Genomic DNA, 26,107 nt, shown 5'->3' with positions numbered 1-26,107 from the left:
CCAAATGTCTAGGATATTCGGCGAATTGCCAGTTCCCTGTTCAAAACCCTCAAGGCACCCTTGCCTTCTCCTGAGCCTGATTTTGGTAAATCAACCGATATCAATAAGCTTTTAGCTTTGGTTGAGGATATCATCTGCCAGCAGAATAGGATTGGACAGGAATTTTACGATGAGAGCAAGAAGAAAGATGATCCAATTATCATCACCCTCGGGTTGGTGGATTTACAAGGTAAGTTACAAGCTGGCAATTTTCGGATACGGTTGGATTCTGGTAAGTGAAGGTGATCGCTGCATCCAAGGGCAGAGACTGGTCTCTCAGGAGACAGGCGCACATTTCTTGGTGCATGATGATTTATCTCTCTTTCTCTCTCTGGGGCAATTCACAGCATGCCCTGCAGTGCGTTTGGCACAATAATCACTCAGTCATTTGTTGTGCAAAATCTACATTTTGGAAAAACTGTATTAGGAGAGGAGTGGGTATAATGGAGGTAAAGGTCTTATGCTGTTGACAGAGATGACCCTGCTTTTAGGTAGGAGGCCAGAGAAGTGGCTCTGTAAGCAGGAATGGCACTGGGATGTATTCAGCCAACAATTTCAGCTGTAAAGTGTGTGTTATCAGGGTGTGTGATATCAGGGTGCCACCTGAATTAACCCTTAAACTGGATAGAGGTAAGCTGATTTAATAATAAATGTGATAAGCCCCTAAAACACACCTGAATTCAGAATTCATTTGGGGGGGGGGGCAACACCCACATCTTTCCCCCATACTTATCCCCTGGCAAGTATGCTTGTATCTCTTTATTGTTAGTGCTGCCATTTTGGCTTCAGTTGGCACCCCCTGAACATTTTCAATATGAAGTCCAGTATTAGGACCATTTTGAGGCAAACTATTCAGAAGTCCCTAGGAGATGCTGCAGCAGTTTATTTTGCCTAAGCCTAAGGGGAAGAGAGAGATTCCAAAGGCCTCATTTGAGGCTACTTGCCCTCACAACCATGATAAAATGCAACACACTTTTAGTGTATATGTATAGGGTCACCACTCAATACATTTTTCAAATGTTTTGCTGTTTCCAGGTAAATATAATTTATTTTATTATTTTTTCCTCCCCTGCAGAGAAGACAAGGACCCCAACTCCAGAGAAAGGAATCAGGGGAAGACTGAAGCATCGTGACTACAACCGTTGCCTTTACAAGCAGTTGCAACATGTGGAGATGGAGTTGGAGCTGTTGGGGCCACATAAATTCCATAGCCCCCAAAGCTACTCTCAGGCTGTGAGGCAGGTGCGGCACATGAAGGGCTTCCTGGAAAGCCAGCTGTCCTCTGCAGCATCCGTCAGTGAGAGGTAAAAGAACGATATTCTGGGAAGGCCCCTTTGGAGGCCATTTGCTCTCATAACCTTCTGACAAAGTACAACCCTCTTTCAGTGTATGTGCGTATGCCTTCAAGTCACCTCTTGAGTTACGGCAACCCCATAAGTTCCATAGGTTTTTCTTAGGCAGGGAATATCCAGAGGTGGTTTTGCCAGTTCCTTCTTCTGAAATAATAGCCTACAGTGCCTAGGATTTCTTGGTGATCTACCATCCAAGTCCTAGCTGAAGCTGAGCCTGCTTAGCTTCCAAGATCAGATGGGATCTGGTGCTTTTAGGTATGTATCTGCCTCAGATACACAGACATTCTAACATTTTGCAGATGAAAACCAGGACATGTATGGCCAAGCAACATCAGAGCGTGGTCAAGATGGTAAAGTTATTAATGTGGAAGAACACACAAGCTAGGAAAAGTTGCAGCAGTTTGCTTTTGCTTGAGCTTGCTGGGAAGGGTATCCCCCACGAACTTGAGTACAAGCTACTCTTGCACTTTGGACTCAGTTTGTAGCAACTGAAGTAAGCTGGGGATAAAGAGAGAGAAACTGGGAGAAAACAAACATTTTCAAAGCAGCCGAAAAAGTAGAATGGCAGAGGATAGTCAGATGCCAAATCAGGACAGTTGGAGGGTAGGAGAGGCTGCAGAAGTTTAATTTTGCCTAAGATTACAGGGAAAGTCACAGTCTCGGGTGAAGGATGATGGTTATCGCTCTCCTTCTCTTCCTCATTCAACACCTTTCCAAGTTTAGGTGTATTTTTGGGCCTGAACAGACAGGCCAAGATAAAGCTGCTTCGGGTTGCTTTGGAGGTATGCTGTTTAAATGATACATGCGTCTTAAGAGGCCAGAAGCCACTCTAAAGTCATGCTCCAGTCCTAAGGACTGGAGGGCATCTTTGGCACAGCTTTTGGCCTCTTAAGATGTATGTGTCATTTAAATAGCATACCTCCACAGTGAGCTGAAGCAGCTTTATTTTTAGCCTGTCTGTTCAGACCCTTTCTTGCTTTGGATTTTCATCATACACTGCCTGGAGTTCTTGCATATATCATGTAGCATCTTTCTTGATTCGCCAGGGGCTCACCTACTCCCAGCCTTCCAGAAGACGGTAAGAAAGAGCTCACATCCAAAGGCTTGCCCTGGTGGTTTGTCTACATTGGCTGGCTCCTGGTGGCAGTCACCAGCGGCGTATCTGGATTCTTTACCATGCTGTATGGGCTGCATTATGGCAAGGACAACTCCATCAAGTGGCTGATCTCCATGGCTATCTCCTTCTTTGAAAGCCTTTTCATTACACAGCCATTAAAGGTAGGGCTCCTTTCCATCATACAATCTATCAGTATGTGTGTGTGTGCATTCATGTATAAGTCTAGGAATTTAATTTAAAAATGAAAATCAGGACATGTGGCCGAGCAACATGTGGGTGGTCAGGATGGCAAACCGGGACATTTTAAAACCAGCTGAAAAAGTGGGACAGCAGAGAATTACCCAGGACTGTCCCTGCCAAATCATGAGAGTTGGAAAGTATGCGGGATAACAGGATCGCTTATTTTAGACTGAATCCAGTGCCAAATGTATCTTTCTGATGTTTTCCAGGTTCTAGGATTTGCTGCTTTTTTTGCTTTGGTGCTTAAAAAAGTGGAGCAGGAAGATGAGGAGAACACCTCTATTGATGGGCCATTGTCTACTGCAGGTAATTATTAAGAGGGTACATTTGTACTGTAGAAATAATGCAGTTTGGCCACCGCTCTTAGAACATCCCTTGTGAAATTGCCTCTCACTGCATCGGTATCACTGAAAAAGGGTGAAATAGCCAAGCAACACTGAACGCCTGCCAGATTTCCTTATCGCCTCTGAAAAGTGGAAGTCTCATACCCTGTAAGCAAAGCTTTTCAGTCCACTTAGGCCTTTTCTCCCTTGTGTCAAGATCCTATTTTTAGCTCACTTTAAGCCAGACATTTTTCTCTCCTCCTGTCCTCTTTGATAGCTATCATTTGTGTTGCTTAGCATCTGTAGCCCTTTCGGCACTCCAGTTATCCTTTGCTCCCTTTCCTTTTTTTGTCCATAATTTTGAGTACTAGGTAAGTCTCTGTCATTTTGCTTTTGTAATTTTTTGATATCTCTGCTGAGGTTTTAAATTTTATAATTTTAAGCTGTATAGCGTGTCTTCCTTTTTCAATGAGAAGCAAGGCAGGTTACTTGCAAAATTTAAATTGAGATTAAACATAGCAAATAAATGGGTTAGCACAGGATAGCAACAGGGTAATCAATAAAAGGAATTAAAATCAATTTGTGGTTGGTGACAGAGGTCTCAGTCTCCATGGGATTGTTGTTACTGCCGTATTTTGTATTATGGATGTCCCTGCCTGACATAAATAGCACGCTGGCCTGTTTTATTTGAACTACAGGCCCCAAATATATTGATAAACTCCCATTTACCAATAAGCTCCTGCCTCCTTTTCCTGCACAGGTGACTCAAATCCTATCTTTGGGGCACGGAGAGACAGCGGAAGCATCATGTACCAGCCTCCTCCTGCTACCGATATTGAGAAAATGAAGAGTAATCGCATCAAGGAACAGAAAGCGTTTGCTCTCATTAGAGAAATCTTGGGTACTTTCTTTTCTGTTTGTGTCCCGAAACGACCAGGGAAAGAGAAGGAGCTTTAAAAATGAGGCCTAAATTTGTACACCCAGCTTTCCAGGCTGCAGTCCTTTTCAAGACTCATAATGCAGTTTAAGAAATTATTATGATGTGTTTATTTTATTTATTGAGAGCGTTTATAGCTCTCACTTTAGCCAAACAAGGCTTACAAATAGTTAATTTGACATGTGAAGTCAAAGGCTTTCATGTCCGGCATCCGTAGTTGTTTGTGGGTATTTCAGGCTATGTGGCAATGTTCTAGAAGAGTTTATTTCTGATGTTTCACTGGCATCTGTGGCTGGCATCTTCAGAGAATGCTGGCATGGAAATGAGTGGGATACATATACATACACATATATATATATATATACACATACATACATACAGTACTGTGTAACTCTAGGTCACTCCTCCCAACCTAGAGTCACACAGTATATGTGTGTGTGTATGTGTATACATACACATACCCCATTCACTTCACTATTTCAGCCACCCATGAAAAAACTTTTGGTTTTTGGAGTATTTTTGGATTTTGAAATTCCAGATCAGGGAGATTCAACCTGTATGAATATTATACAATGCATTAATGTATAATCAACCACAATGACAGACTTCTCTCAGACTCGCAATCATTGCATACGCTCTATGTTGACATTCACCCGATGTCCTCAACACACATTATATATCAAAATCATATATATCCCAGCTTCCCCATAAAGCTCATGTAGTCACCTTGAGGTAATCACAGCTTCTCATAACCTACTATACATGATGTTCAAGAAAACAATTGTCTATTCTGTCTACAAAGGTATAGTAGTGGTGGATCATCATATCCTCGTGATATGTGCTGATTCAACATGTTGGATTTGGCTTGGAAACCTGATTGTTTCATGTTTGTTCTCCTTTCTCCAGCCTACTTGGGCTTCTTGTGGATGTTGCTTTTGGTTGCCTATGGACAGCGAGATCCCAATTCTTATTATCTCAACAAACACATTGAAAACAGCTTCACAGATGGATTCGAAGAAGTCTTAAGTTATCAGGATTTCTTCAAATGGGCCAGAACCACTTTGATCAAAAATTTATATGGCCCATATCAAGGTATGAAGATACTTCTTGTTTGGGCAGGACATCTTCACATTTAAACTCGAGCTTGGAAGTTACAAATTTTAAGGATGATGAAGGTCTAATGATGTTAATATGAAATAATTTGCACAGTAACAATTCATATACTTAGGTTTTTGGTCTAGCAAGTAATTTGGTGTTTGGTCGGTTCTGGAGACATTTGGGACTATTTTTAATATGTTAAGTAATTTTAAAAAAACTTATCTTCTATATTTTTTTAAAATAAATTAATGCAATGTGCTGGTTATGAGTAAAATTGCTGATTTTCCATGAATAATTAGTAACAATCAGAAAATTAATTTTTAAAAGAGGAACGCTAACACTTTTTCCTATCCTGATGAAGGACAAATTGGCCTTGACAACTCTGCAAATGATCACAGATTGGCCTGTCGTTTTGAACATGTCTTGTTTCTTAAATCCCAACAAGGTTTTATCACAGATGGCAATTCCAAGCTTGTGGGAAGTGCACGGATTCGGCAAGTTCGGGTGAAAAGCAGCACATGCCCCATATCCCCTCAACTGCATCTGACTGTTGGGGAATGCCGTGCTCCTTATTCTTTTGACACAGAAGATACGACGGATTATGGCGCGAACTGGAACATCTCTTCCCTTGATAACTCCTCAGAGCTCAGTTCTGTATGGCAGTACCAAAGCCAGTCTGAACTAAGAGGGCACCCAATCTGGGGCAAATTGGCTGTCTATCGAGGCGGAGGATACGTGGTTCACCTGGGGACAGATTCCCAGAATGCCTCCAGGTATTTTTTATCCACGGATTTGAGCATACACGCCTTGAAAACATTCCAAAGAAGTATAAATTCCAAATAGCAAACCTTGGTTTTCCATTTTATATATGGGACACACCATTTTGTGCCATTATATTTAATGGGACTTGAGCATCCACAGATTTTGTTATCCACAGGGGATCTTAGAACCAAACCCCAGCGGTTAACAAGGACCCACTGTGTGTATGTGTGTGTGTGTGTGTGTGTGTGTGTGTGTGTGTGTGTATATAACCCATATTTTCCCCAGTCTGGGACTCGACGTAGCTAAAACTTTGCCCCATACGAAATTAAAATATGTAATTAAGTTATTAATCCAATTGAAACCAAGTAAAAAACAATGGCTTCGTTGTTTGAATCAATCCACCTGTAGCGTGGTCTCTGTCTTTTCCTACTGCCTTCCCTTTGAGCAAGGATTATTGCTTTTTCCAATTAGTCACATCATCTCATGATATGTCCAAAGTATGGCAACTTCAGTTTAGTCAGGACTACAGTATTATTGTACAAAGGGATCTTGTTGCACCTTTGAGAATAACTGAAAGAAAGAAGTTGGTAGCATGAGCTTTCATAACCTGGAGCCTACTTCCTCAGATGGATGTTTTAGGAGCAAGTGGGCTCATGTCTACTAACTTCTTTCTTCCAGTTAGTCTCAAAGGTACTAAAAGATCCCTTTGCATACTGATTTTCCAGACTAACATGGCTATGTCTTTGAGTATTATTGTTATTTATTTTAATCATTTACATCCCCTTTCCCCCCCCCCCCATAATGGGACTCAAGGCGCTTATCAACGTATTTAAAAACAATACAGATTATAAACTATACAGATACTTCAATAAAAGCAGAAATATAAAATCTATTTTAAAACAATTCATTTATCAATTTAAAACACTAAAAAGATTTTAAAAATGCATTAGATGACTCTGTACACAGAATCATCCAATCAATCTGTCACCAGTTTTTGTATGTCTGTGTTTATTCTTTGGCAGAATTCTTCAGTACCTCTTTGACAACATCTGGCTGGATACCTTTACAAGAGCTGTGTTTGTCGAGTTCACCGTCTATAATGCCAATGTGAACCTGTTTTGCATCGCAAGCCTCATGTTTGAAACCAGTGCTTTAGGTGAGAGTTCGATCTCAGCTCCAGTGTTTTTAGACAAGAGGATAGCAGGCCCTACATTACTCTGGGAGACTGCCTCCTCTGCCATGTCTCCTCAATTGAGACTCTGCTAATATTCCCTCTTCTCATGCACATAGTAAAGGCAACCTGGAGAAGCTACATCTCCTTTTTGTTTTAATTAAAAGCCACAACATTCAAAATAAATATTGCTAATTTAGGCAGCTTGCAGAATGTATACTGGCTTTTATTTATTTTTTTAGAACTGTTTTCTCTTCTTACAGAATTTGGATTGTCTGGATATTTTATTTTATGTTTTATCTTGGAATTCACACAGGCCTGCTTTCAATAATGCAGAAGATGCCCTGATCAGACACTGATCTCTGTTTTTGCTTTCACAGGGGCTTTCTTTACACGAGCCGAGCTGCAGAGCGTCCGGCTTTATCCATACACAGATGGCCTGCATATCTTCGTAGTAGCAGCAGAAGTCATTTATTTCCTCTTTGTCATCTACTACATGGTGGGACAGGTAAGACCATCTGAAAGCACAAAGCAGCTCTTCTAAACGCCACAACACAAGTTGGCAAGCCTATCCCCCTTCCTGCAGCATTTCTCATTTTCCTGACTACCAGTCATCAGTTCTGAAGTCACACTTGGCTAGTGTTCTCAATGCGGTTGCAATGTAGCAACACAATATGTCCTCCTCCTCTGCTCACATTATGCATGGTTTGGAAGGAAATGAACACTTTGTTCCAACAGGGAAAGCTCATGAAGGCCCTGAAATGGAATTACTTCCGCAGCAAGTGGAACCTGCTGGAATTGGCCATCATCACAATCAGCTGGAGTGCCCTGTCGGTGTTTGTAAGACGGACAATCTTGGGCTCACGAGACATCAGTTACTATCAGGAGCATAAGGACGAGTAAGGATTTAACAATCTTAAATAATACCAGGGTATACTTTCATCTTGGCTTAGCACACCTCTCCCTCCAGTTTACTGTATCCTATTATTGTTTCTTAATGAAGCAGAAAGACTCTTAGTGCTGAAAAATGTCTTGCTCCTTTGAGGTCTTTTTCCTTTGGGATTGTTCCACTGAGACACCATCAATACAGTCAAGTTGATCAGTCTGCTTAATAGATTCCTGAATGGGGATCTAAACCCAAGGCACCTTTGCCCTTAGCCTGTCAGCCTTCTTTAACATGGCATCCTCCTGATGCTCTGACTATAACCCCCATCATCCCCAGCCAGTTAGTGTGCAATCAGTGGGGAGAATGGTTGTTGTAGTCTAAAACATCTGGAGGACACTGGGTTGAGGGAGACTGCCATTTTGGCACCACTGTCTCATGATGCTTCTTGCATCCCCTTAGGTTTGCAAGTTTCAATCAGACGGCGACTGTTGATGCAGTTCTGGGCTACTTGATCGCCTTCTTGGTGCTTCTCTCCACCGTGAAACTCTGGCATCTTCTGCGGCTGAACCCCAAGCTGAACATGATCACCTCCACCCTGAGGAGGGCCTGGGGAGACATATCCGGATTCGCAACCGTGATTATCATCATGTTCCTTGCCTACTCCATAGCTGTGAGTAGGTCTTCTGCTTTATACATTGCCAGCAGAGTTGCTGTCCCCATCTATAAATGTATGCCCATTTTTAGAGAATGCTGGCATGGAAGATGCCACCATGCTCTGAAGATGCCAGCCACAGATGCTGGCGAAACGTCAGGAATAAACTCTTCTAGAACATGGCCACATGGTCCCAAAAAACCCTTAAAAAAATCAGAGCTTCCTGGTAGAAAATCCATAGATAATATCTTTGTTTAGAGAGACCACATCCAGAGACGGTACAGACGTGAAGGTTTCCAACCAGGAATGAGAAGATAAAGCTGTTGACTACAACAGTAATTATGCCTCAAAGTTGAACTCATTTCCTTGCTCAGCAGCCTGCTGTGAGCTCTGTTTAACACATAGATATAGCCGGTCTCCAACCTTAATTAATTGAAAAGTACTCCCATGGTCTCTGAAGTGGTTTAGAAATGTCACACCATGCCAAGGCACCTTGTGGGCAAGTAGAAAAATAGCAATGAATGTTACTCACCTAAATGCAAGTTCTCTCTTCCTCTTCTCCTTCTTTTGAATTTGCAGACAAACTTGATCTATGGTTGGAAGCTAAACTCTTACAAGACCCTGTTTGATTCAGCAGAGACAATGGTTAGCCTTCAACTAGGAATCTTCAATTATGAAGAGGTACATAATCTGCCTTCAGATACCGAGTCAACTGAAACGTAGGGTAATAAGACTGGACTAAATGGGGAGCTTTTCCCTATGAATCCTCAGAAAGGGAGTCCACAGAGACAGATGAAGTCAGGTCAATTTACTGACTTACTTAAAAGACAGATTAAAAGTTAAAATAGTTTAAAATGTTTTAAAACCATTCGTATATAATCAGTTAGGACCCAAAAGCTTTTGTAAGCAAGCATGTTTTAATTTGGTGCCTGAAAAACAACAATGTCGGTGCCAGGCAGGCCTCCAAAGGGAACTGAGATGCCACAGCCGGATCCCAAGCTTTTTATAAGGCTTATCAAAGGAAGCTGCAGTTGAATAGTACTTAAAAACGGACCAGCTGCCAATGATGCTTTTTCAAAACTGGGAGGCTCTGGGTACATCTACGCTGTAGAAATAATGCACTTTAACCCCACTTTAACTACCATGGCTCCATTGATGGGATTTGTAGCTTGGTGAGGCACCAGCACTCTTTGGCAAAGAAGACTAAAGACCTTGCAAAACCGCAAAACCACATAGGATGGAGCTACAGCACTTAAAGGGGTGTCAAACTGCATTATTTCTACAGTGTAGAAGTACTATATTCCCTAGGGCTAGTCTCAGCAACTCCTTACTGAAGGGTCCAGCAAACTCACATTTAATGCATTGCACTTCAGATTATTACTGATTTGGGTACCAACTGGTACCAACTTCCCATCTCCTTCTGGATCCAGTCTAAATTCCCTGCCCTTTCCTTCAGAACTGTTAAGTGCCCTTGCCCTCCCTCCTTATCTTCCCACTCTCCTAACCTGATACTACTTCCATAAACTTTGCTCTTCCAGTACTACCACCCCCAGCGTCCAAAGGTTTTCTTTTTTCTCCTCCATCTCTGCTCCTTCTCCATTACTAGCCTTTGTGCCTTTAGCTGCCTCTATAGCTCTGAACAGTGGCATGGGAAACTGGGACATTTTAAAAGTAGCTGAAGAAGCGGGAGGACAGAAGAATAATCCAATTGGAAAAGTTGAAGGTTGTGCTCAGTTTCTTGAAACAGAAGTGCCATAAGGCTGTTTCTGAAAGGACCCCTGTCCTTCATCCTACCAGGATGAACATGACAATAAGCATAGCATTGCACTTACTGTTGTATAAACATTTTCTTTTTATTGATATTAACATGTTGTTTTACTCTTCTATTTTGTTGATGGTAATGTGCCCTGAAAGCATATTCTTCTTTACTTAAGCTATAGTATGAATAAATAATACCATTATATCATGTATTTATTAAAACGTAAGCATCTTGTTCAGCACTAAGCCAAGGTGTATCCAGGAAGTACTTCTGGAAGACACTGGTTCCTTTAAGTTTTTTTAATATTCCACAGATAATTTTCTCTCCTCTTTGTAGGATAACAAAATACCTGATTGCTATTTTATGGATATATTTCAGGTCTTGGACTACAATCCTATTTTGGGCTCCTTCTTAATTGGCTCCTGCATCATTTTCATGACGTTTGTGGTGCTGAACCTCTTTATCTCTGTGATCCTTGTCGCTTTCAGTGAGGAGCAGAAACATTACCAGGTTTGCTCATAGATGTGTTTTGTGAATTCTAGTATCTGGGCTTCCAGTCTGTGAGGTCATGTACTGTTTGCTGTTGCTGTTGTATGCCTTCAAATCATTTCCAACTCCAGCTATCCCAGTTTGGAAAGGAATAGTTCTCATTAATTTAGCTGCTTTAAATATATCCCAGTGTCTGTCTTCTCCTCCCACTTTGCTTCTTTGTCCTCAGCTTGCTGCAAATTGAGTTCAAAATGCAAAAGCAATTTGTATTCAATTAGCTCAGCAGGGAGAAGAGGCAAAATCTTGCCCTTCCCAGTAGGTTCAGGCAAAAGGAAACTGCTGCAACCTCTCCTAGTTTGTGCTTTTCCTCATTAATAATAACCATTGCCATCTGTAAAATGTTGGAAGGCAAATGAACTTATCATGGGAGATTTCTTGGCCAGCTCTGTTTTGTTGTTTCCAAGTAGCTGCCTGACTGCACAGTCCTATGTCTACTCAAAGGTAAATCCTACCGATTTCAGTATGTCTTACTCCCATGAAAGTATGCATAGTACTAGTTGCAGTCCTTTACTTGAGAGAGTAAATTCCATTTATCACAGCTGGGTTTGATACTGAGTAAACAAGCAGTAGGACACCGGGAGATCAGGGATTGAATCCCCATAATGTCTGGATTATGGATATCTACAGCAATCCATAGTTGTATACATATTCACAAATGTACATGTGTTTGTGGTTTTTAAGGCTTCAGAAGAGGAAGAGATAGTTGACTTAATGTTGAAGAAAATTTCCAGTTTCCTTGGCATTAGATGCAAAAATGATCAGAAACCAGATTGCGATAAACCACTGGAAGAACCTGCAGGAAACTAAAGACAGCTAGATGGATGCCATGCTTATCACTCCAGTTTACAGCTGCCTTTAAACATTGTGATTTTTGTCTTTGTGAAATGCTGCAGCTCTTTTTAAGTACGGAAAGACTTCCAAGACCATGATCTCTAAATCATTGTATGTTAAAACCGTAGCCTTAATCCTGTATTGAAAGATATGGGAATAAGTGTAACAGAATTGCATTGCCTGTTTGACTCTGCCTACTGCTTTATTGTGCATTTTGTCCACAGTGTGATGTAACAAACAATATAATAAAGTATCCAGTGTGTCATATGGCTAAATTATTTAAAATTATAAAATTAATACCAGTCCAGTGAAATAATGTATTGTTACGGTATGCTTTATTTGGAGATTAAATAAAGGATGAATCAGTATGTATGCTATTAGGTTTAATAGTAATAAATGGGATTATAAGACATCGACTGGCATCTTGTTAGCAACACACGCAGGCATTAAGTTGCGCTGGATACGTGGTGCAGTTTTTGTTGACAACGTGCAATGCTCTTACCTGGTTTATGGCTGCAGAAGTGGAGTTTCACATGTGGGACCATTGTATGTGCATTTGTGCATTAACTTTTCCATTGTGTATTGCTGTGGCCAGGTGCCAGGTGAGTCCGTTGACCATTTATCCATATACGTTGCACTGCATTGGTACTCAGTAGAGGAACTGCATGACACAAAACAGAACGTAACTGCTGGCTGTTAGTTATACTATGCTGCAGAACTATAAGATCTCAGGCAACACCCATATAAAGCTAACTCATACTAGAGCAGCATGTCATAGTTGTAGTGTTCCCCCAAATATAATAATCCAAGCTCTGAGTTTTAACCACATTCCCAAGATCCACCAACCTTGGGGTCGCCATAGAGAATCATTGGGGAATACTGTCCCATAGAGAATTACTGGGGAATACTGTCCCATAGGGAATCATTGGAGAATAGTGGCCCATTGGGGATAATAGGAGAACAGTTGTCCATAGGGAATCATTGGGAAATACTTGCCCATAGAGAACCATTGGGGAATAGTGGCCCATAGGGAATACTAGGAGAATACTTGGGGGACACTTTCCCAATGATTCCCCAATGCATCCCCCAATGATTCTCTGGTTTTCAGTGTGGGCAAGCATCCCCAATGTTTCCCTATGGGGCAAATATCCCTATGGGCCAAGAGTCCTATTGTTTCCCTATGATGGGGAGGTATGGTGCTTCTGCGTCCCTCTTTTCCTCCTCCTCCTCAGAGAAAGAAGGAAGGCCTCTCCTGCTCCTTTTCCGAGGGAACAAATAAAGGGCCTCCTCCTCCCTCAGGAAGAGCTGCTGCTGCTGCTGCTTCTGCTTCTAGGCCAGGCCTCCTTGGCACTCAGGGAAGGAAGGCCCTAGGCCCGCCTCCTCCTCCTGCTGCTGCTGCTGCTGCTGCTGCTGCTGCTCGGCTTCCTCGGTCGGAGCGTCGGGCGATGGCTCCTTGGCGAGGAGGAGCGGGGCTGCTGGGGCGGCTGGGGCTGCTGCGGAGGGCCTCGGGGCCCACTAGGCCGCAGGGCTGCCCTTCCTCGGCCCTGGCTTTGGGGGCCCTCCTCGGCGCCCGGAGGCTGAGCACCAGCCCCCGGTGGATGGAGGCCGGTGAGTGGAGCAGGAGCAGGAAAGGGAGTCATGGCTGTGTCCGCACTGGAGAGAGAGAGAGCCCGGTTTGGCACCGCTTTAACTGCCCCAGGGAACTCTGGGAATTGGAGTTTATTGTGGCACCAGACAGCGGAGGCTCAAGGCATCACGAAACTACACTTCCCAGGATCCCCTGGCATTGAGCTCAGGGCAGCTAAAGCGGTCCCAAACTGGGTTAGTTCTGCCAAGTGTGTCTTTGGGAGCTTCTGAGGCTTAGTAGTTTATGTCCTGGTTTGACACCATCTTCCTTGTCTTCCTGCTCTTGGTCTGCCTTTTCAGGATTGCCAGGAGGCTCATGGGGAATCTGTGCGGCTTCTGCCTTGCCTCCAGCTGTTGGGACCCTTTCTTTCAGCTGGTTCATTGGAAGGGGAAAGAACAATATAATAATAATAATAATAATAATAATAATAATAATGTTTATTCATATCCTGTACAGGGACTCAAGGCGTCTGAAAGTGCAAAAAGGAAGGATTTCTGCAGGAAGTGGAAAGGCACTGCCTGGTACCCTATGGATTTCGGGTTCATTTCAGGGCCTTCGCAGTCTCCCTTTGGTCTAATCCCCTAAAGCATGCTTAAATCTACAAACCAAGAGTGTAATGTCTTTAACACTTAGGTTCCAAAGGGGGAAACTTTGTTGGAGTAGTTACAAAGGGCCCTTAGTATCTGCTGGGCTTTGGTTGCAAGAACCGCCATGGATACCAAAATCCATGGACGCTCAAGTTGCATTATATACAGTGGCATAGTAAAATGGTGTGCGTTGTTGTTGTGGTCACTCTTGACTCATGGCGACCCTGTGGATGAGGCGTCTCCAAGGCCCCCGTCCTCCACTGCTTTGCCATTGTATATAATGGGACTTCCAAAGAGCTCAAAAGAGAGAGTACATGCTCCTTCTCCCCATTTTAACTCACAACAATCCCGTCCTTAGACGGAGAGATAGCGAAAGTCAGCAAACTCTGGTCAAGTGAAGATTTGAAACCCAATCTTCTCACTTCAAGTCCAGCGCTCTAACTGTATTGGCTCTGGATCAGTTCTAGGGTGAACGATAAGGACAGGGTTGAGATGAAGATAATTTACGAAGCAACAATAGTATGTGCAAGTGTGAGTCAGGATGGAAACCTCGGCATGCTCCATGCAATTTTGAATGGTTGAACTATGTTTGGACTATGTGTCCATCCCACTTGCATGTAAACTACTGGGATGGCCTTCCATCACACAATATTAGCTGGGTATATTGTAGTTGCCAGAGTCCTGTTTACTAGGAACTGGAAATCCTAATCCTGTTTCTAGCCTCTTTGATCCAAGCAGATTATCTGCTTTGGAACTATATAGGCTTTTCTGTGGGGTGCCAAAAGGAAGTACCAACTGCATATCCAAAATACCTGCATGTTATTAACTGGCTGTGGTCAGTAACCCACAGTTTCCCATCAAATTTGGTACAGCGTCCTCAAGGCGTGAGATGTAACGGTGCACACCAAGCCTTATAGTAGTGTAATATGTCAATATAATGACAACCAGCTGGTCTGGGCAACTGGATTGTGGCAACATTCACAAATGTCCCAGTGATCTGGATTGGGCCTTGATTTTTCTAAATCACCTTCTGGTCACAGTGTTGTATCTCACTTTGCACAAGTCTGAACTGAAGAAGTGATAGATTGCTACCTTTCCTGGTGTTTTTGGTATGGACATGGGGCAGAGATACCCCAGGCTATGGAATTCTTCCATAGGAATCTTGTTTTAAATCATTGTAAGCTTCTCTAGGTCCTATCCCAGAAGAAAAGTGGATTACAGTATAAGTTCAGAAGATAAATAGATCAAGACCTTCTCAGGTCACCTGAAGCTGCAGAAGCACTTCCTATGAGTTCAGAATTACCCACTTGATGGATTCCTATTTTCTCTGATGTGTGAGGAAGAAAGGCTCTAGGCTAAAACCACCTGGCTTCATTTTAAGATCATGCAATCCCTTCTTTCTTGCAGCATTTTGCATACATCACCTTTAAGGTCTGTAGAAAGGCATTTCGAATACTGGCAGGATATTTTCTAGTACCAAGGCATTGGGCAACAAGTAAAGGTTAATTTCCACAAGCTCCTATGTTGCTTGAGTTCTGGTGGCCAGCAGCTGAAAGTGTAAACTGACAATTGAAGAGTTGTCAGTGTAAACTCACAACTCAAAGAGTAAACAGACAACTGACATACTGAAACTAAATCAATGGGTTCTTGTACTCCCTCTTTTGCTTGCAGCTTAGAGGCGGAAAGATGGAGAACATGACCTTTAGGCTTCTGTAGGTTTGTTCTGACACTATGCACTCGCAGCCATTGTGTTTGAAATCATAGGACCCTCTTCCCCCAAATGTTTTATTCCGTGGTGTTATTTCTGTTCTTGTTGTATTTAGAGATGAAAACCATCAGTTGCATCCAATTTTGAATTGTATCTTAATAGTTCAGATGGGGCATATGAATGGTGCTAGGTACATGGATAATTCCTGGAAGAGTTTCTTCATGGGGTGTTCATCTGCATCTAGATAGCTAAATACACATTTGTTTCTGAGATAAAAGGTCAGTCTTTCATGCCGTTCTAACAGGGGTTACTTATTACATTCTGTCATCAATTGAATAAGACTTTTTGACTGCTAAAAAACTAAAGACAACCTGACAGATTTTGCCTCTTAATTTTGCAGCACGATCCTGCATGTGTTTATTCGGAAAAGTGTTTATTCTGTGGCAGGGAGAAAACACAGTCAAGTAGTTCATTGCCATTTAGTAGCATTGTAATTTAGTTGCTGCAATGCAGTCTCCGTCCAGATGCCTTGTCCCCAAATGTTCTTGGATGCCAGGATCAAAGACTTTCTACTTCTGATTTCTTAGGTTAAAACATGAATGGGGTCATCCTGAATTACACCAAAGACTTTGCTCATTGGCACAGCTGCCAACTGGTTGCCTCTGGAAATCCCAGAAGCAGGACTTCAAAGCTCCAAAATTGTTTGGCTCATCCTCTCCAGCTGCTGTCGTTCAACCAGGGAAATTCAAGTGGTTTCAAACTGGATTATTTCTGTAGTGTGTTTTGGTCCCTAGCAGTTTCACCTCATGGGAATTCCACCGTATTGAAGTTTAAGGCTGGGATGTTAATTTTTGGGTTGTCTATCATTTCCGAAACCCACTAAGAAATCAGAAAAGCTCTTGGCATTGTGGCTTTTGTAAAATGGCATGGGGCATTTTCTGTTCCGGTAAATTATGTCGGCTGGGACACAACGGGACCCAAATTTCAAAAGGTAATACATTTGTTGGGAATTTTTAGGATTTTAGGTTTAGTTCTGCAGTTCCGCAACAAAATGTGATCCTCGGAGACTAAAATGTCCCATCCAAACGCAGAAGCATTAAGAATATTAAACACCAAGATGTGAGCGCTGGCATGACTGGAACTGAAATGAGGCAACTGAGAAAAAAGAGGAGATTATTATCTTACTTAGAAAAAAATCTCATGGTTTGCAGAAGTTTTCAGACAGTCTTTTTGGTGAACCATGCCTTCATTCTTTAGCAATCTTGTAGCTGAAAAACTTGAATCGTCTTGGAATATTTGCCTGAGAAAGACTATTTTCTGTGAAGTTCTCCTTCCTTTCCCCCAATATAAGTTTATTGCACACAAATACATTTACTAAGTATAAAGTTTTGATTTTAGCTCTCCTAATTTCTAAAGAGTAAGCTTAGTAAGGATTTTGTTGAAGTATTTTATGTGTGGCTATATGTGTCAAAAATATTAAGTCATTCCAGCTATACAAGAAAGTACATGCTGCTTTAGAGGAAAAACTCAGTGGGGATGTCTCTTGCACAGGTCTTGTGAATGTCTAAACCTTTTCTTCTGCATTTTCTCATCAAACTTGTGCACCTGCTGGAATAAGTCCACTAACTGCTCCTTTTTTGTGTGTGCTTTTGTTTAGCCCGTCGATTCACAGACAAGCATGAATGGATATCAGTTGAAAACAGTATTGGAACCGTAGGGATCAGCAACTTTGCACAGGTAACGTCCCCCTTCTTGTTGTCCAGTGATATTTATCAACCTGGTGTTGGCCTTGATCTTTGCTTCCTTTATTGTTCTGATTGCATCTTTTGCATACAGAGCCAAATTGTGGACTTTGAACTGAAGGCATGTCTGGGGAACATAGCTGGCTGCTTTAGCAATCCTTTTCCTGCCCCCACCTCTCACTGGTTTGGCTTTTATACAAGTACACTTAGGCCTCAGTGGGAATCTCTTGGCTCAACACTTTTGTGACTTTCTGTTTCTTTCATCGTGGATAATGCTTTGTAATGGAAGCATTTATAATGGGTTGTATGCTGAGCTGCACAATTCCCAGGACTCTAGTTGGTGCTCTGTGCTTGGGACCTTTCTGATTCGTTTTGGTGCACTTGCTTTCAAGAGGAATCAAGCATGATTTACGTGAAGATCTCGGGCCAGTGTACAATTAAACCAACTTAACACAGGAAAGGGGCCTGGTACACACACAGACGCACACAGTTTATGTAGATAGGGTTGGCTGGATGGGACTGTGAGGGACTGCCAAGCTGATGTGGCTGAGAGACTTCCCAGCTGCTTTGGTCTTTGTTTATTACTCCCCCATTCCTGACCATGCTATGCAGGAGAACTCAAGCGGATCTAAGGCTTCTTTATGATGTGGCTTGGAGCATGCCAGTAGATGGATTATTGAAAAACAAATGAGGGAATGCAACCTCTGGTATTTAAAGTGGTTCTTGGGAAATGCAAAAGGAATTATGCTCCAGTAGCTTGCATTCAGTGATGGGAGGGTTGGGAATGTGGCCTATTTGCTCCTTTGCTTAAATTCCTGTGCTAGAGGCTAACCTTTTGATAGCTTTTCCATTTATATCCTCTGTCGCTGATGCCTGAATTTTCATTTCAGGAAGCCTTAGGAGATGTTGTTTACTGTAGTCTTCCAGAAATTGGAACAAAGTTGAACAAACAGGGTAAGCACTTTCCTCCTTTCATTAACTGACTTTAATTTTTGGTGGTTAATACCATAAAGCATTGCCAGAAAACACATACCATTCTTGAACCAAAATACCCAAAGCTACTGTATTTGTGTTTTTTCACAACTCTTGCCAGATTGTTTGTTTCCTTTTAAATAATAAATAGCAGAGTTCACCCTCATCCATGCCAAGTTGTGGCACAAACAACTTCTGAAAGACTATTACTTCTGAAAGCTTGTCATGGGGCTTAAATCAGGAGAGCTAATTGTGCGATTCTTGGGATCTAGCCATGTTCTTTCACACCCTTCGCCCCATCTTTTCTGTGATGAATTGAAGCGGAGCTTGGATTTAATTCACTTAATTTAGTTCCATCATTCCCAAGCAAGGATTCTGCCCAAGCATTTCTGTTTGGCTCCTTTTACTACAAGAAGGAGTAGCTAAGCCAAAGTTGGGTGGTTGTCCGTTGAGTGGGGCATTGGATTGCATTGAGTAGGCTACTTTAGCCAAAAACTCCCAACACTAGAACTTCTTAATTTTTCTAAGTGGTTTTAAGGCAGTTTTTGACTTCCAATGTCACATCTTTAGTTGTATAAGTCAGTTGCTTTCTTCTCTCCAATTCTGTCCTTTAGATGAATTTGGTGCTTTGGAAAGCGTGAAGGCAGCTAGTGAACTCTACTCCCCGCTCACAGGAGAAGTAACAGAAATTAACAGTGCCCTTGCTGATAATCCAGGACTTGTCAACAAATCCTGTTACCAAGATGGTAAGAAGCTACTAATAAATTATTTTTTTTAAAATGAAACATGATTTTTAAAAATTTTATAACAGAGTCTTAAGTGTCTTCCTTCTCAACTTTGGTCAGTGAAGTCTTGCTGATTTTCACTGGAAGCTTTTACTTGCCGTATAAATAGAAATGGCTGTGTTAAGAGGTAGCCTTTACTGGAGCTCCATTATGAAAAATGCCTTTGTCTTGCTCATAGGTTGGCTTATCAAGATGACTGTGGATAACCCTTCAGAACTTGATGAACTCATGAGTGAAGAGGCATATGAGCGATATATAAAATCCATTGAGGAGTGACTGGAAAGCTAAGTGGAAACCAGTACAAGCCTCTTTTCTTCAGTGTAGATTGTCCTAAATTAGTGGTGGACGGAAAGTCCCATTCTGGCCAGCTTGTCAAGGAGATTTTGAAGGAAACTGGACTGCCTTTTCTTCCAAATGGGTTGATTTCTGCCCGCTTATGACTGTGAATCAGAAACAATGTCATAATTCCCCCCTTTTTTGTGAGGAAGCACCTTTAACTAGCCAGTATCTTGTATATGGGGTTTGGGAGTCACTTTTTAAAAAGCCTAATAAATGTAATAATATAATGTCACTGTTTGACATTCATACTTCTCTGTGGGGCAGAATAACCTGTGTTTGTAAACTGGGCCGAAGACCTATTAACAGCCTTAATTCCATAGCACAGATTGTGCTTTCATCTTTGCAGCATTCACTTCTCTCCAGCCACCCCTCTGCCATGTTTTGTGCTCTCACAGGTACGTCAGTCTCCTTTCAATCAAGTTTTAATATTAAAGATGTATTTAATGCTTTGAGAATTAGAGGAATTAGTGAAAGTTCCTGATGATTAGAACAGGGCCAAATCTCACGTTTTGTAGTGAATCTATAATGTGGGTCCACATTTGATAGATAAGGTTTCCTGCTTTGCAGCGGAACAGATAAAAGAAGTTAATAAAAAATCCTGACTTTACTGATGGTGTTTGCTTTTCCTTTTTTGTGTTGTGCAGTAGCCACTCCATTGGATTAATATTTAAAGGATGAAGGTTGTCTCCCTACTCCTTGTACAGTTGAGGAATGTGCAGGATCCAAGCGAGCAGGTTTATTTTAATTTAGCAATTGATCATTATATGCAGTTAAAACTCAACAAGCAAATAGTTGCACAATTAAAATTCTTCCCATAGTCTGTCAGAAGTTGGGTAGTTTTACGTACAGCCTTTAAGCCTTGCTTTACACAGCTGCAAGAAATTTAGATGTTCTAAAGCATACATCCCACAACAAAAAATAAGATTTTTGCAGAAAATGACCTTCCCTTTAGTGAATATCCAAGATCAGTTTTCATTTGGAAAAGACACAAGTGCTGGTGTGATAAATGCATTTACCAGATTGCAGTGTCCACATTGTTTCAGCTGTAAATGGTTGTGATAATTTGTTTTCTTTAAATTGAGAAAGGGCAAAACGTGGCCCAGCAGCTGTTGTTGGGACTGCAATCCCCATCAAAGTTAGCCAGCACAAATGAGAGATGCTATATCCCTTCTGGAGCAACTCCCATCATCCATTTCCAATAGTTGTGCTGGCCTAGGCTGATGAGTGTTACTGTCCCAACAACATCTAGAGAGCTACATTTTGTCAACCCCTGTGTGTATGTCCTAGGCTATAGTAACATTCAAAGCTGCAACCTACTGAAATCCATTTTAATTAATCATCAGCTGTAATCAACAGTTGCTTGATTAAATTTGCATATGGGAAGAATGTTTCTGGAGGATGAAGCCTTTGGTTTTTGATGAGGCACAAGTATTGCAGGTGGCATCATTTTACAAGAGGACAGAAACAAAAATTAAAACAGAGGCTTACAGAGTGCAATTTCATAAGCACTTGGATAGGAAAAATAATATAGATATTTAAAAGCCTGCTGACTGGTGAGTTGGGACAAGCTTTTTGAATTGATTTTTGAATCAGATAGCCTATTAATCTTACCTTGTTCAGAAGTTTACAGAAGCCAGGAGCTTTCCATTTTATTTTATTGATATTTGCTTGTTGCTGTTAACTGCCTTTGGGTCGGCCTAGATTCATGGCAACTCTGTGGATTAGGCATCTCCAAGACCCTTGTCCTCCACTGTTCTGCTTAGGTCTTATATATTCAGGCCTGTGATCTCTCTGATTCATCTATTGTACAGTCTTTCTCTCTTTCTACACTCTTTAAAGAAATAAAAGATAATACAGAGATAGAGGATATGTGCTACTCTGGATGCTGGACAGCAGCACAGCTCATTCATCTCTATTGGCTAGTTAGGACTAATGGGATTGGCAGTCCAAGTAATGTACCTCTGGATGCGCATGCATTTGAACTGTTTTGTCGATAGTAAAAACCCATCAGAATGTAAGAAGAACCACATCACACCAATGGTCCTTCTGGTCCAGCATTTTGCTAACACAATGGGTAGTTTGTCGTCTCTGAGAAGCCCAGCAGCAGGATATAGGGGTAACAACCCATATCCTCCAACTATCCCAGTCTGGCATGGACATTCCAGAGTAGTCTTCTGCCATCTCACTTTCCCAGCTGCCTTTAAAATGTCCCAGTTTCACTGCCTTCCTCCCACTTGTCCTTGGCTTACTTCAGTTCCTGCAAAGTGAGTCAAAGTGTTTTAAAAAAGGAGTTTGCACTCAGCAGAAGGAAAAGGCGAAGGTGGAGTCTTGCTTTTTCCAGTAAAAGCAAACTGGTGCAGGTCTCCAAACTTATGTGTTCTTCATGAACAACTTTTCCTTCTTGGCCATACTCTGATGTTGCATGGCAACATGTGTCCCAGTTTTCATCTGTTGGAGGGTATGAAATCCCACTTACGCTCTCCAGGCAGCTTATACTCAGAGGCCTCCTGCTTCTTGTACTGGAAGGAATATTGATCCATTGTGATTATATTGCCCCTGTGGTGCGTGTATGTCACTCAGGGTGGCTAACAGCAATGAAAAACCAATACAGTGGATCCACCACATTTACTAGGGTTAGAGGTGCAGGACCCCTGTGAAAGTGGGGAAACTGCAAATAAAAAACCCCACTATTTTACCCGAGAGGACAGGTCTCTAGGAATCTCTAGGGCAACTCTGTGGTCAACATCTGTTGGAAGTTGACCACAGAATTGCGCTGGAGGACCTACAAATACCTAGAGGAGTGATCTCTCTAGACATCTCTAGCAAAAGTTTTGGTGGAAGTTAACCACAGTCATGCTGGAGGACCTAGAGATCCCTAGGGACAATGTATCAGTCAAATTTGTGAATAATCACCTCCACAAAAGTCAAAGCCACAAATGTGGAGGGCCACATTTGTATGTGTAATACCACACAGTACCATCTCCGCCTCTGGGATAAGGCGCATTCCAGAATTGTCTGGTAACAGATATTCTATGATGTGAATGCTAAAGAAGAAAATGTTATCTGTGATCCCAATGTGCCTAAAGCAAAAGGAGTTGGACGGCATCTCCTGGCAGCCCTAGGCAGCAAAGCTAATAGGGACAGATTACAATTAAAACAACAACAACGGAAAGGCCATAAGGTGTCCAGGTGAACAATGTAAGAATTTCTTCCTCCGATCTTCTCCCCAGCCCAAATCCCTCTCTGATGATGTGCTATGTTTCCAATATTTTATTTATTTATTCATTTACGGTATTTATACCTCTCCCTTCAGCCCTAAAGGCTCTTAGAGCAGCTTTTCAATATGAAGTCATTCTGAAGGAAGAACCAAGCACTTGCTTTGGGGAGAGACTACCCTTCGATAACACTAATTTTTCTTTCTTTTTTTTTTTTGTTGCTTTATTTTACATTCTTATTTACAGTTATTATCACATTATACGTTACTACATATCACACATTTGTATGTTCAAACATAATCCAAAATACTGTTTGCCATTTCCACTTGTTTCTTATTGTCTATTAAACAATCTTGCTTAGGTAACTAATATCTTTTCCCATATCTGTGATGTCGGTGCCCATTCTTCATTCACTTCGATAACACTAATTTTTCAATCGGTTGGCTGCAAAACACTTGGTGTAGCCTGCTGGGAAAATAGCAGACAGCTGACAAAACCATTATTTCCAAGTGGCTTCCCAGGGAAAGCATTCAGAAACAGTCAGTATGGCTATGTATCTGTATCTGTGCCTTCCAGGTTAAAAAAATTAAAAAATAAAATTCAAATACAAAGCTATTTCCAGTCCAGATGCTCAGCACCCCACCGGAGGGAAAAGAGGTCAGCAAAAGGAGCTGGGGGTTGAGGTGAAAATCCCACTTGAAATGAGCAGAGGTTACTGGGTGGACCATGCCCTTTAACTCTCCATTTGTTCACCAGGTCATTGGGAGTGTCAACCGCCTTGTGTCAAAATTAATGGCAAGCCAATTACTGCAGCAGCTTTGTCGACGTAAGCCTTGGAAGGGTTGCACACCTCTCTCACTGTCTTTATCACAGGAGGAGTGACAAATCTGGCCTCCGGTGCCTCTGGCTCAGCTGATGGACAGAGGATAAAGGATTCTCTTTCACTTTTCATCCTGGGAGAGACAGATTTACCGTAGTCTCGGATTTTCGTCCCGACAGTGGAGTAATCGAAACTGACATGCAAAGGACATAAAGACTAGCCTGACAGTGTGCATCACTGGGAGAGGATGAGACGACTCACAGGCTCTGCAAAGCGTTTGAAGTGGAAAAAGATCTCTTGTTTTCTGACAGTAGAGGCTGTTCGACAGTGGAACACACTCCTTCCTCGGAGAGTGGTGGAGTCTCCCTCCTTGGAGGTCTTTAAACAGAGGCTGGCTGGGCATCTGTCGGGGATGCTTTGATTTAGATTGGCAGAGGGTTGGACTGGATGGCCCTTGTGGTCTCTTCCAACTCTATCATTTTATGATTATATAAATGAATGGCAGGTTTCCATGGGAAAAGTCAGGGAATGAGTGAACTGGCTTCTTGCATAGTGGGGAAGCAGTGATGCAATGTGTTGTTTGTGGGCCCTTAGTCATCCAGGCCCTGGAGATGTTGCCTTCTGCCAATCCTGAGATGCTGAGGTTGGGGGGTTGGATTAGGACTCTGGGAGACCAGGGTTCAAATCCTGCTCAGCTCTAGAAACCCACTTGGGCAAGTCACTTCCTCTCAAAGGAAGGCAATGGAAGCAAACCTCTGCATAAATCTTGCCAACAAGATTAGTTGGTCTTCTTCTCTGTTCACTGGTCACCCTGGGCAAGATTCGGCCACATGGCACTGCTCATAGCAGTCCTCTCCTTGGACATATCCAAGAACCAAAAAGGGAGCCTAGTGAAGCTCACTCCACCCAGGTTTCCATCAAACTTCAGAGCTGGCCCTGGCCACCTTCTTACAGTTCTGGAAGCATCGTTTGATTATTACCTGGAAACCTGGGTGCTGTCTCAAAGCCTTACTTTTCCAAAACCATGTTTAGTCCCAACTTTGAAAGAAAGGCAGGTCACCAAATCAATCAACCTCCCCTTCTGTTGTAATATATGCCCGAACTAAAATTGTCCTGGGGTGACTATTTTCCCATACATGGCTGTATAAATTACTCGTCCTTCTCTGACTAATATCAAAACAGGAGAACACTAAATATAAAACCCAGCCGTTGTACTCTAGTAATGCCTAACATCTTTTGGCAGCTGTGGGATGGTTTCTGAGTGCGTTTTGTCACCAGAAATGAAGACGACAAACACAGTCATAGTCAAACAACTCTCCCCTGCACTCCTGCTGCCCTAATTTCTAGCTCTGATGTGATGGTTGTTCCCCCAAGTCTGCATTTCCAATCGAAAAGAAAATCTGTACAGAGTAGAGAGCATTCTTATTGCTTTCTGACTTGCCAGAATCTTATCACTTTTTGACTCCCTGTGTGGATGTCTTTAACAGAATTCTGACATATCTGCATGGCAAGGAGGAGGATATCTGGTTCGATGTAGGATAATTTGGCATGGGAATATAGTGGGCCCTTGGTATCTGCTAGGCTTTGGCTCCAGGACCCCCATGGATACCAAAATCTATGTATGTTCAAGTCCCATCAAATACAGTGGATAGTAAGATGGTGCCCCTTATGTAAAATGACAAAATCAAAGTTTGCTTTTTGGAGTGTGTGTGTGTGTGTGTGTGTGTGTGTGTGTGTGTATGTGTGTATATAAATATTTTCAAGCCGTGGGTGCTTGAAAATGGATAAACAACCTGTGGATTGAAAGGATGTTGGACTGAGGCCACAGTGTGCTCTTCAGAAAAAGCAACCAAAACCAAAAAACATGTTAGGAGTTTGATCTTGAATTCCATTTAATAACATTTAATGTTTAGTTTAGTGTGACTTAGGTCCAAAACACACTATAGAAACAATCCAGTTTGAGACCACCTGAACTGCCCTGGCCCAATGCTAGGGAAATCTGGGAACCGTAGTTCTGTGAGATATTGAGCCTTCTCTGTCAGAGAACTACAATTCTAGGATTCCCTAGCACAGCCAGGGCAAACAAAGCCATCTGAAACTGGATTATTTCTGCAGGGTGTTTTGGAACCTGTATTTGATATTCAATTTGACATAATTTATGATTTAAATGTCTCTTTTCCAATAACAAAGCTGAAGTCAAAGCTGCTTCCAACAGTAACGAAACATCCAAAACCTTGTAATAGAAGCAACTCCGAACCCTACAGCTGCCCTTATTTCATAGGAACCCTCCTGATTTATCCCACTTTGTGACTGAAATATTTATGGGGTCATAAGCCTAGTTTACTACATCATTACTGCCTGACAGGATGCCAGCCATGATTTAACCTTACACCTGAGTATGTCATCAACAGGATTCAAGCCAATTTGTTCGCCTCTCGCTGAAAGCCAGCAGAAACTGTGCTTTCTATTTTGGGCTTATCAAAATGACATCCCTGTGAACTATTTAACGCTACTTCTGGTCACGTGCAAAATGCTACTAAAATGAGATAAAACAGTGGCTGAAGCAGGGCAGAACCTGTCTCTCTTGACCAAAGTC

General features: G+C 42.1%; 2 protein-coding genes and 1 long non-coding RNA gene across 7 annotated transcripts in view; 2 read left to right on the top strand and 1 right to left on the bottom strand.

Moving 5' to 3' along the window:
- Nucleotides 1–12,067, top strand: part of LOC149306005 (polycystin-1-like protein 2) — a 49,013-nt gene extending 36,946 nt beyond the window's left edge. For all 5 annotated transcript variants that reach the window (XM_089476905.1, XM_089476904.1, XM_089476906.1 and 2 more), the window contains 14 exons: nucleotides 13–229; nucleotides 1,115–1,343; nucleotides 2,438–2,669; nucleotides 2,958–3,054; nucleotides 3,832–3,972; nucleotides 4,915–5,100; nucleotides 5,552–5,879; nucleotides 6,891–7,024; nucleotides 7,420–7,547; nucleotides 7,778–7,938; nucleotides 8,385–8,595; nucleotides 9,157–9,258; nucleotides 10,715–10,846; nucleotides 11,567–12,067. In XM_089476905.1, the coding sequence (XP_089333031.1) occupies nucleotides 13–229; nucleotides 1,115–1,343; nucleotides 2,438–2,669; nucleotides 2,958–3,054; nucleotides 3,832–3,972; nucleotides 4,915–5,100; nucleotides 5,552–5,879; nucleotides 6,891–7,024; nucleotides 7,420–7,547; nucleotides 7,778–7,938; nucleotides 8,385–8,595; nucleotides 9,157–9,258; nucleotides 10,715–10,846; nucleotides 11,567–11,692 (2,424 nt within the window). In that variant the 3' untranslated portion in view covers nucleotides 11,693–12,067. The remainder of the gene's footprint in view (nucleotides 1–12; nucleotides 230–1,114; nucleotides 1,344–2,437; nucleotides 2,670–2,957; nucleotides 3,055–3,831; nucleotides 3,973–4,914; nucleotides 5,101–5,551; nucleotides 5,880–6,890; nucleotides 7,025–7,419; nucleotides 7,548–7,777; nucleotides 7,939–8,384; nucleotides 8,596–9,156; nucleotides 9,259–10,714; nucleotides 10,847–11,566) is intronic.
- On the bottom strand, nucleotides 7,518–12,586 carry LOC149306004 (uncharacterized). Its single transcript, XR_016271719.1, has 3 exons — nucleotides 12,219–12,586; nucleotides 9,110–9,198; nucleotides 7,518–7,557 (listed from the first exon to the last, which is right to left on the bottom strand). It is a non-coding gene; the product is annotated as an uncharacterized LOC149306004 (long non-coding RNA).
- A 323-nt stretch (nucleotides 12,587–12,909) lies between these two features.
- LOC149306003 (glycine cleavage system H protein, mitochondrial-like) lies at nucleotides 12,910–20,073 on the top strand. Its single transcript, XM_089540816.1, has 5 exons — nucleotides 12,910–13,324; nucleotides 17,296–17,375; nucleotides 18,271–18,334; nucleotides 18,967–19,098; nucleotides 19,316–20,073. Exons 1-5 carry the CDS (start codon nucleotides 12,910–12,912, stop codon nucleotides 19,411–19,413), a joined length of 789 nt encoding a protein of 262 aa, XP_089396942.1. The 3' UTR covers nucleotides 19,414–20,073.
- The last annotated feature ends 6,034 nt before the right edge of the window (nucleotides 20,074–26,107 follow it).

Source organism: Sceloporus occidentalis, unplaced genomic scaffold, assembly GCF_023333645.1.
Source record: "Sceloporus occidentalis isolate IW3139 unplaced genomic scaffold, rSceOcc1.0.p SCAF_10, whole genome shotgun sequence".
Lineage (NCBI taxonomy): Eukaryota > Metazoa > Chordata > Lepidosauria > Squamata > Phrynosomatidae > Sceloporus > Sceloporus occidentalis.
This window is presented reverse-complemented; position numbering and strand designations above follow the sequence as displayed.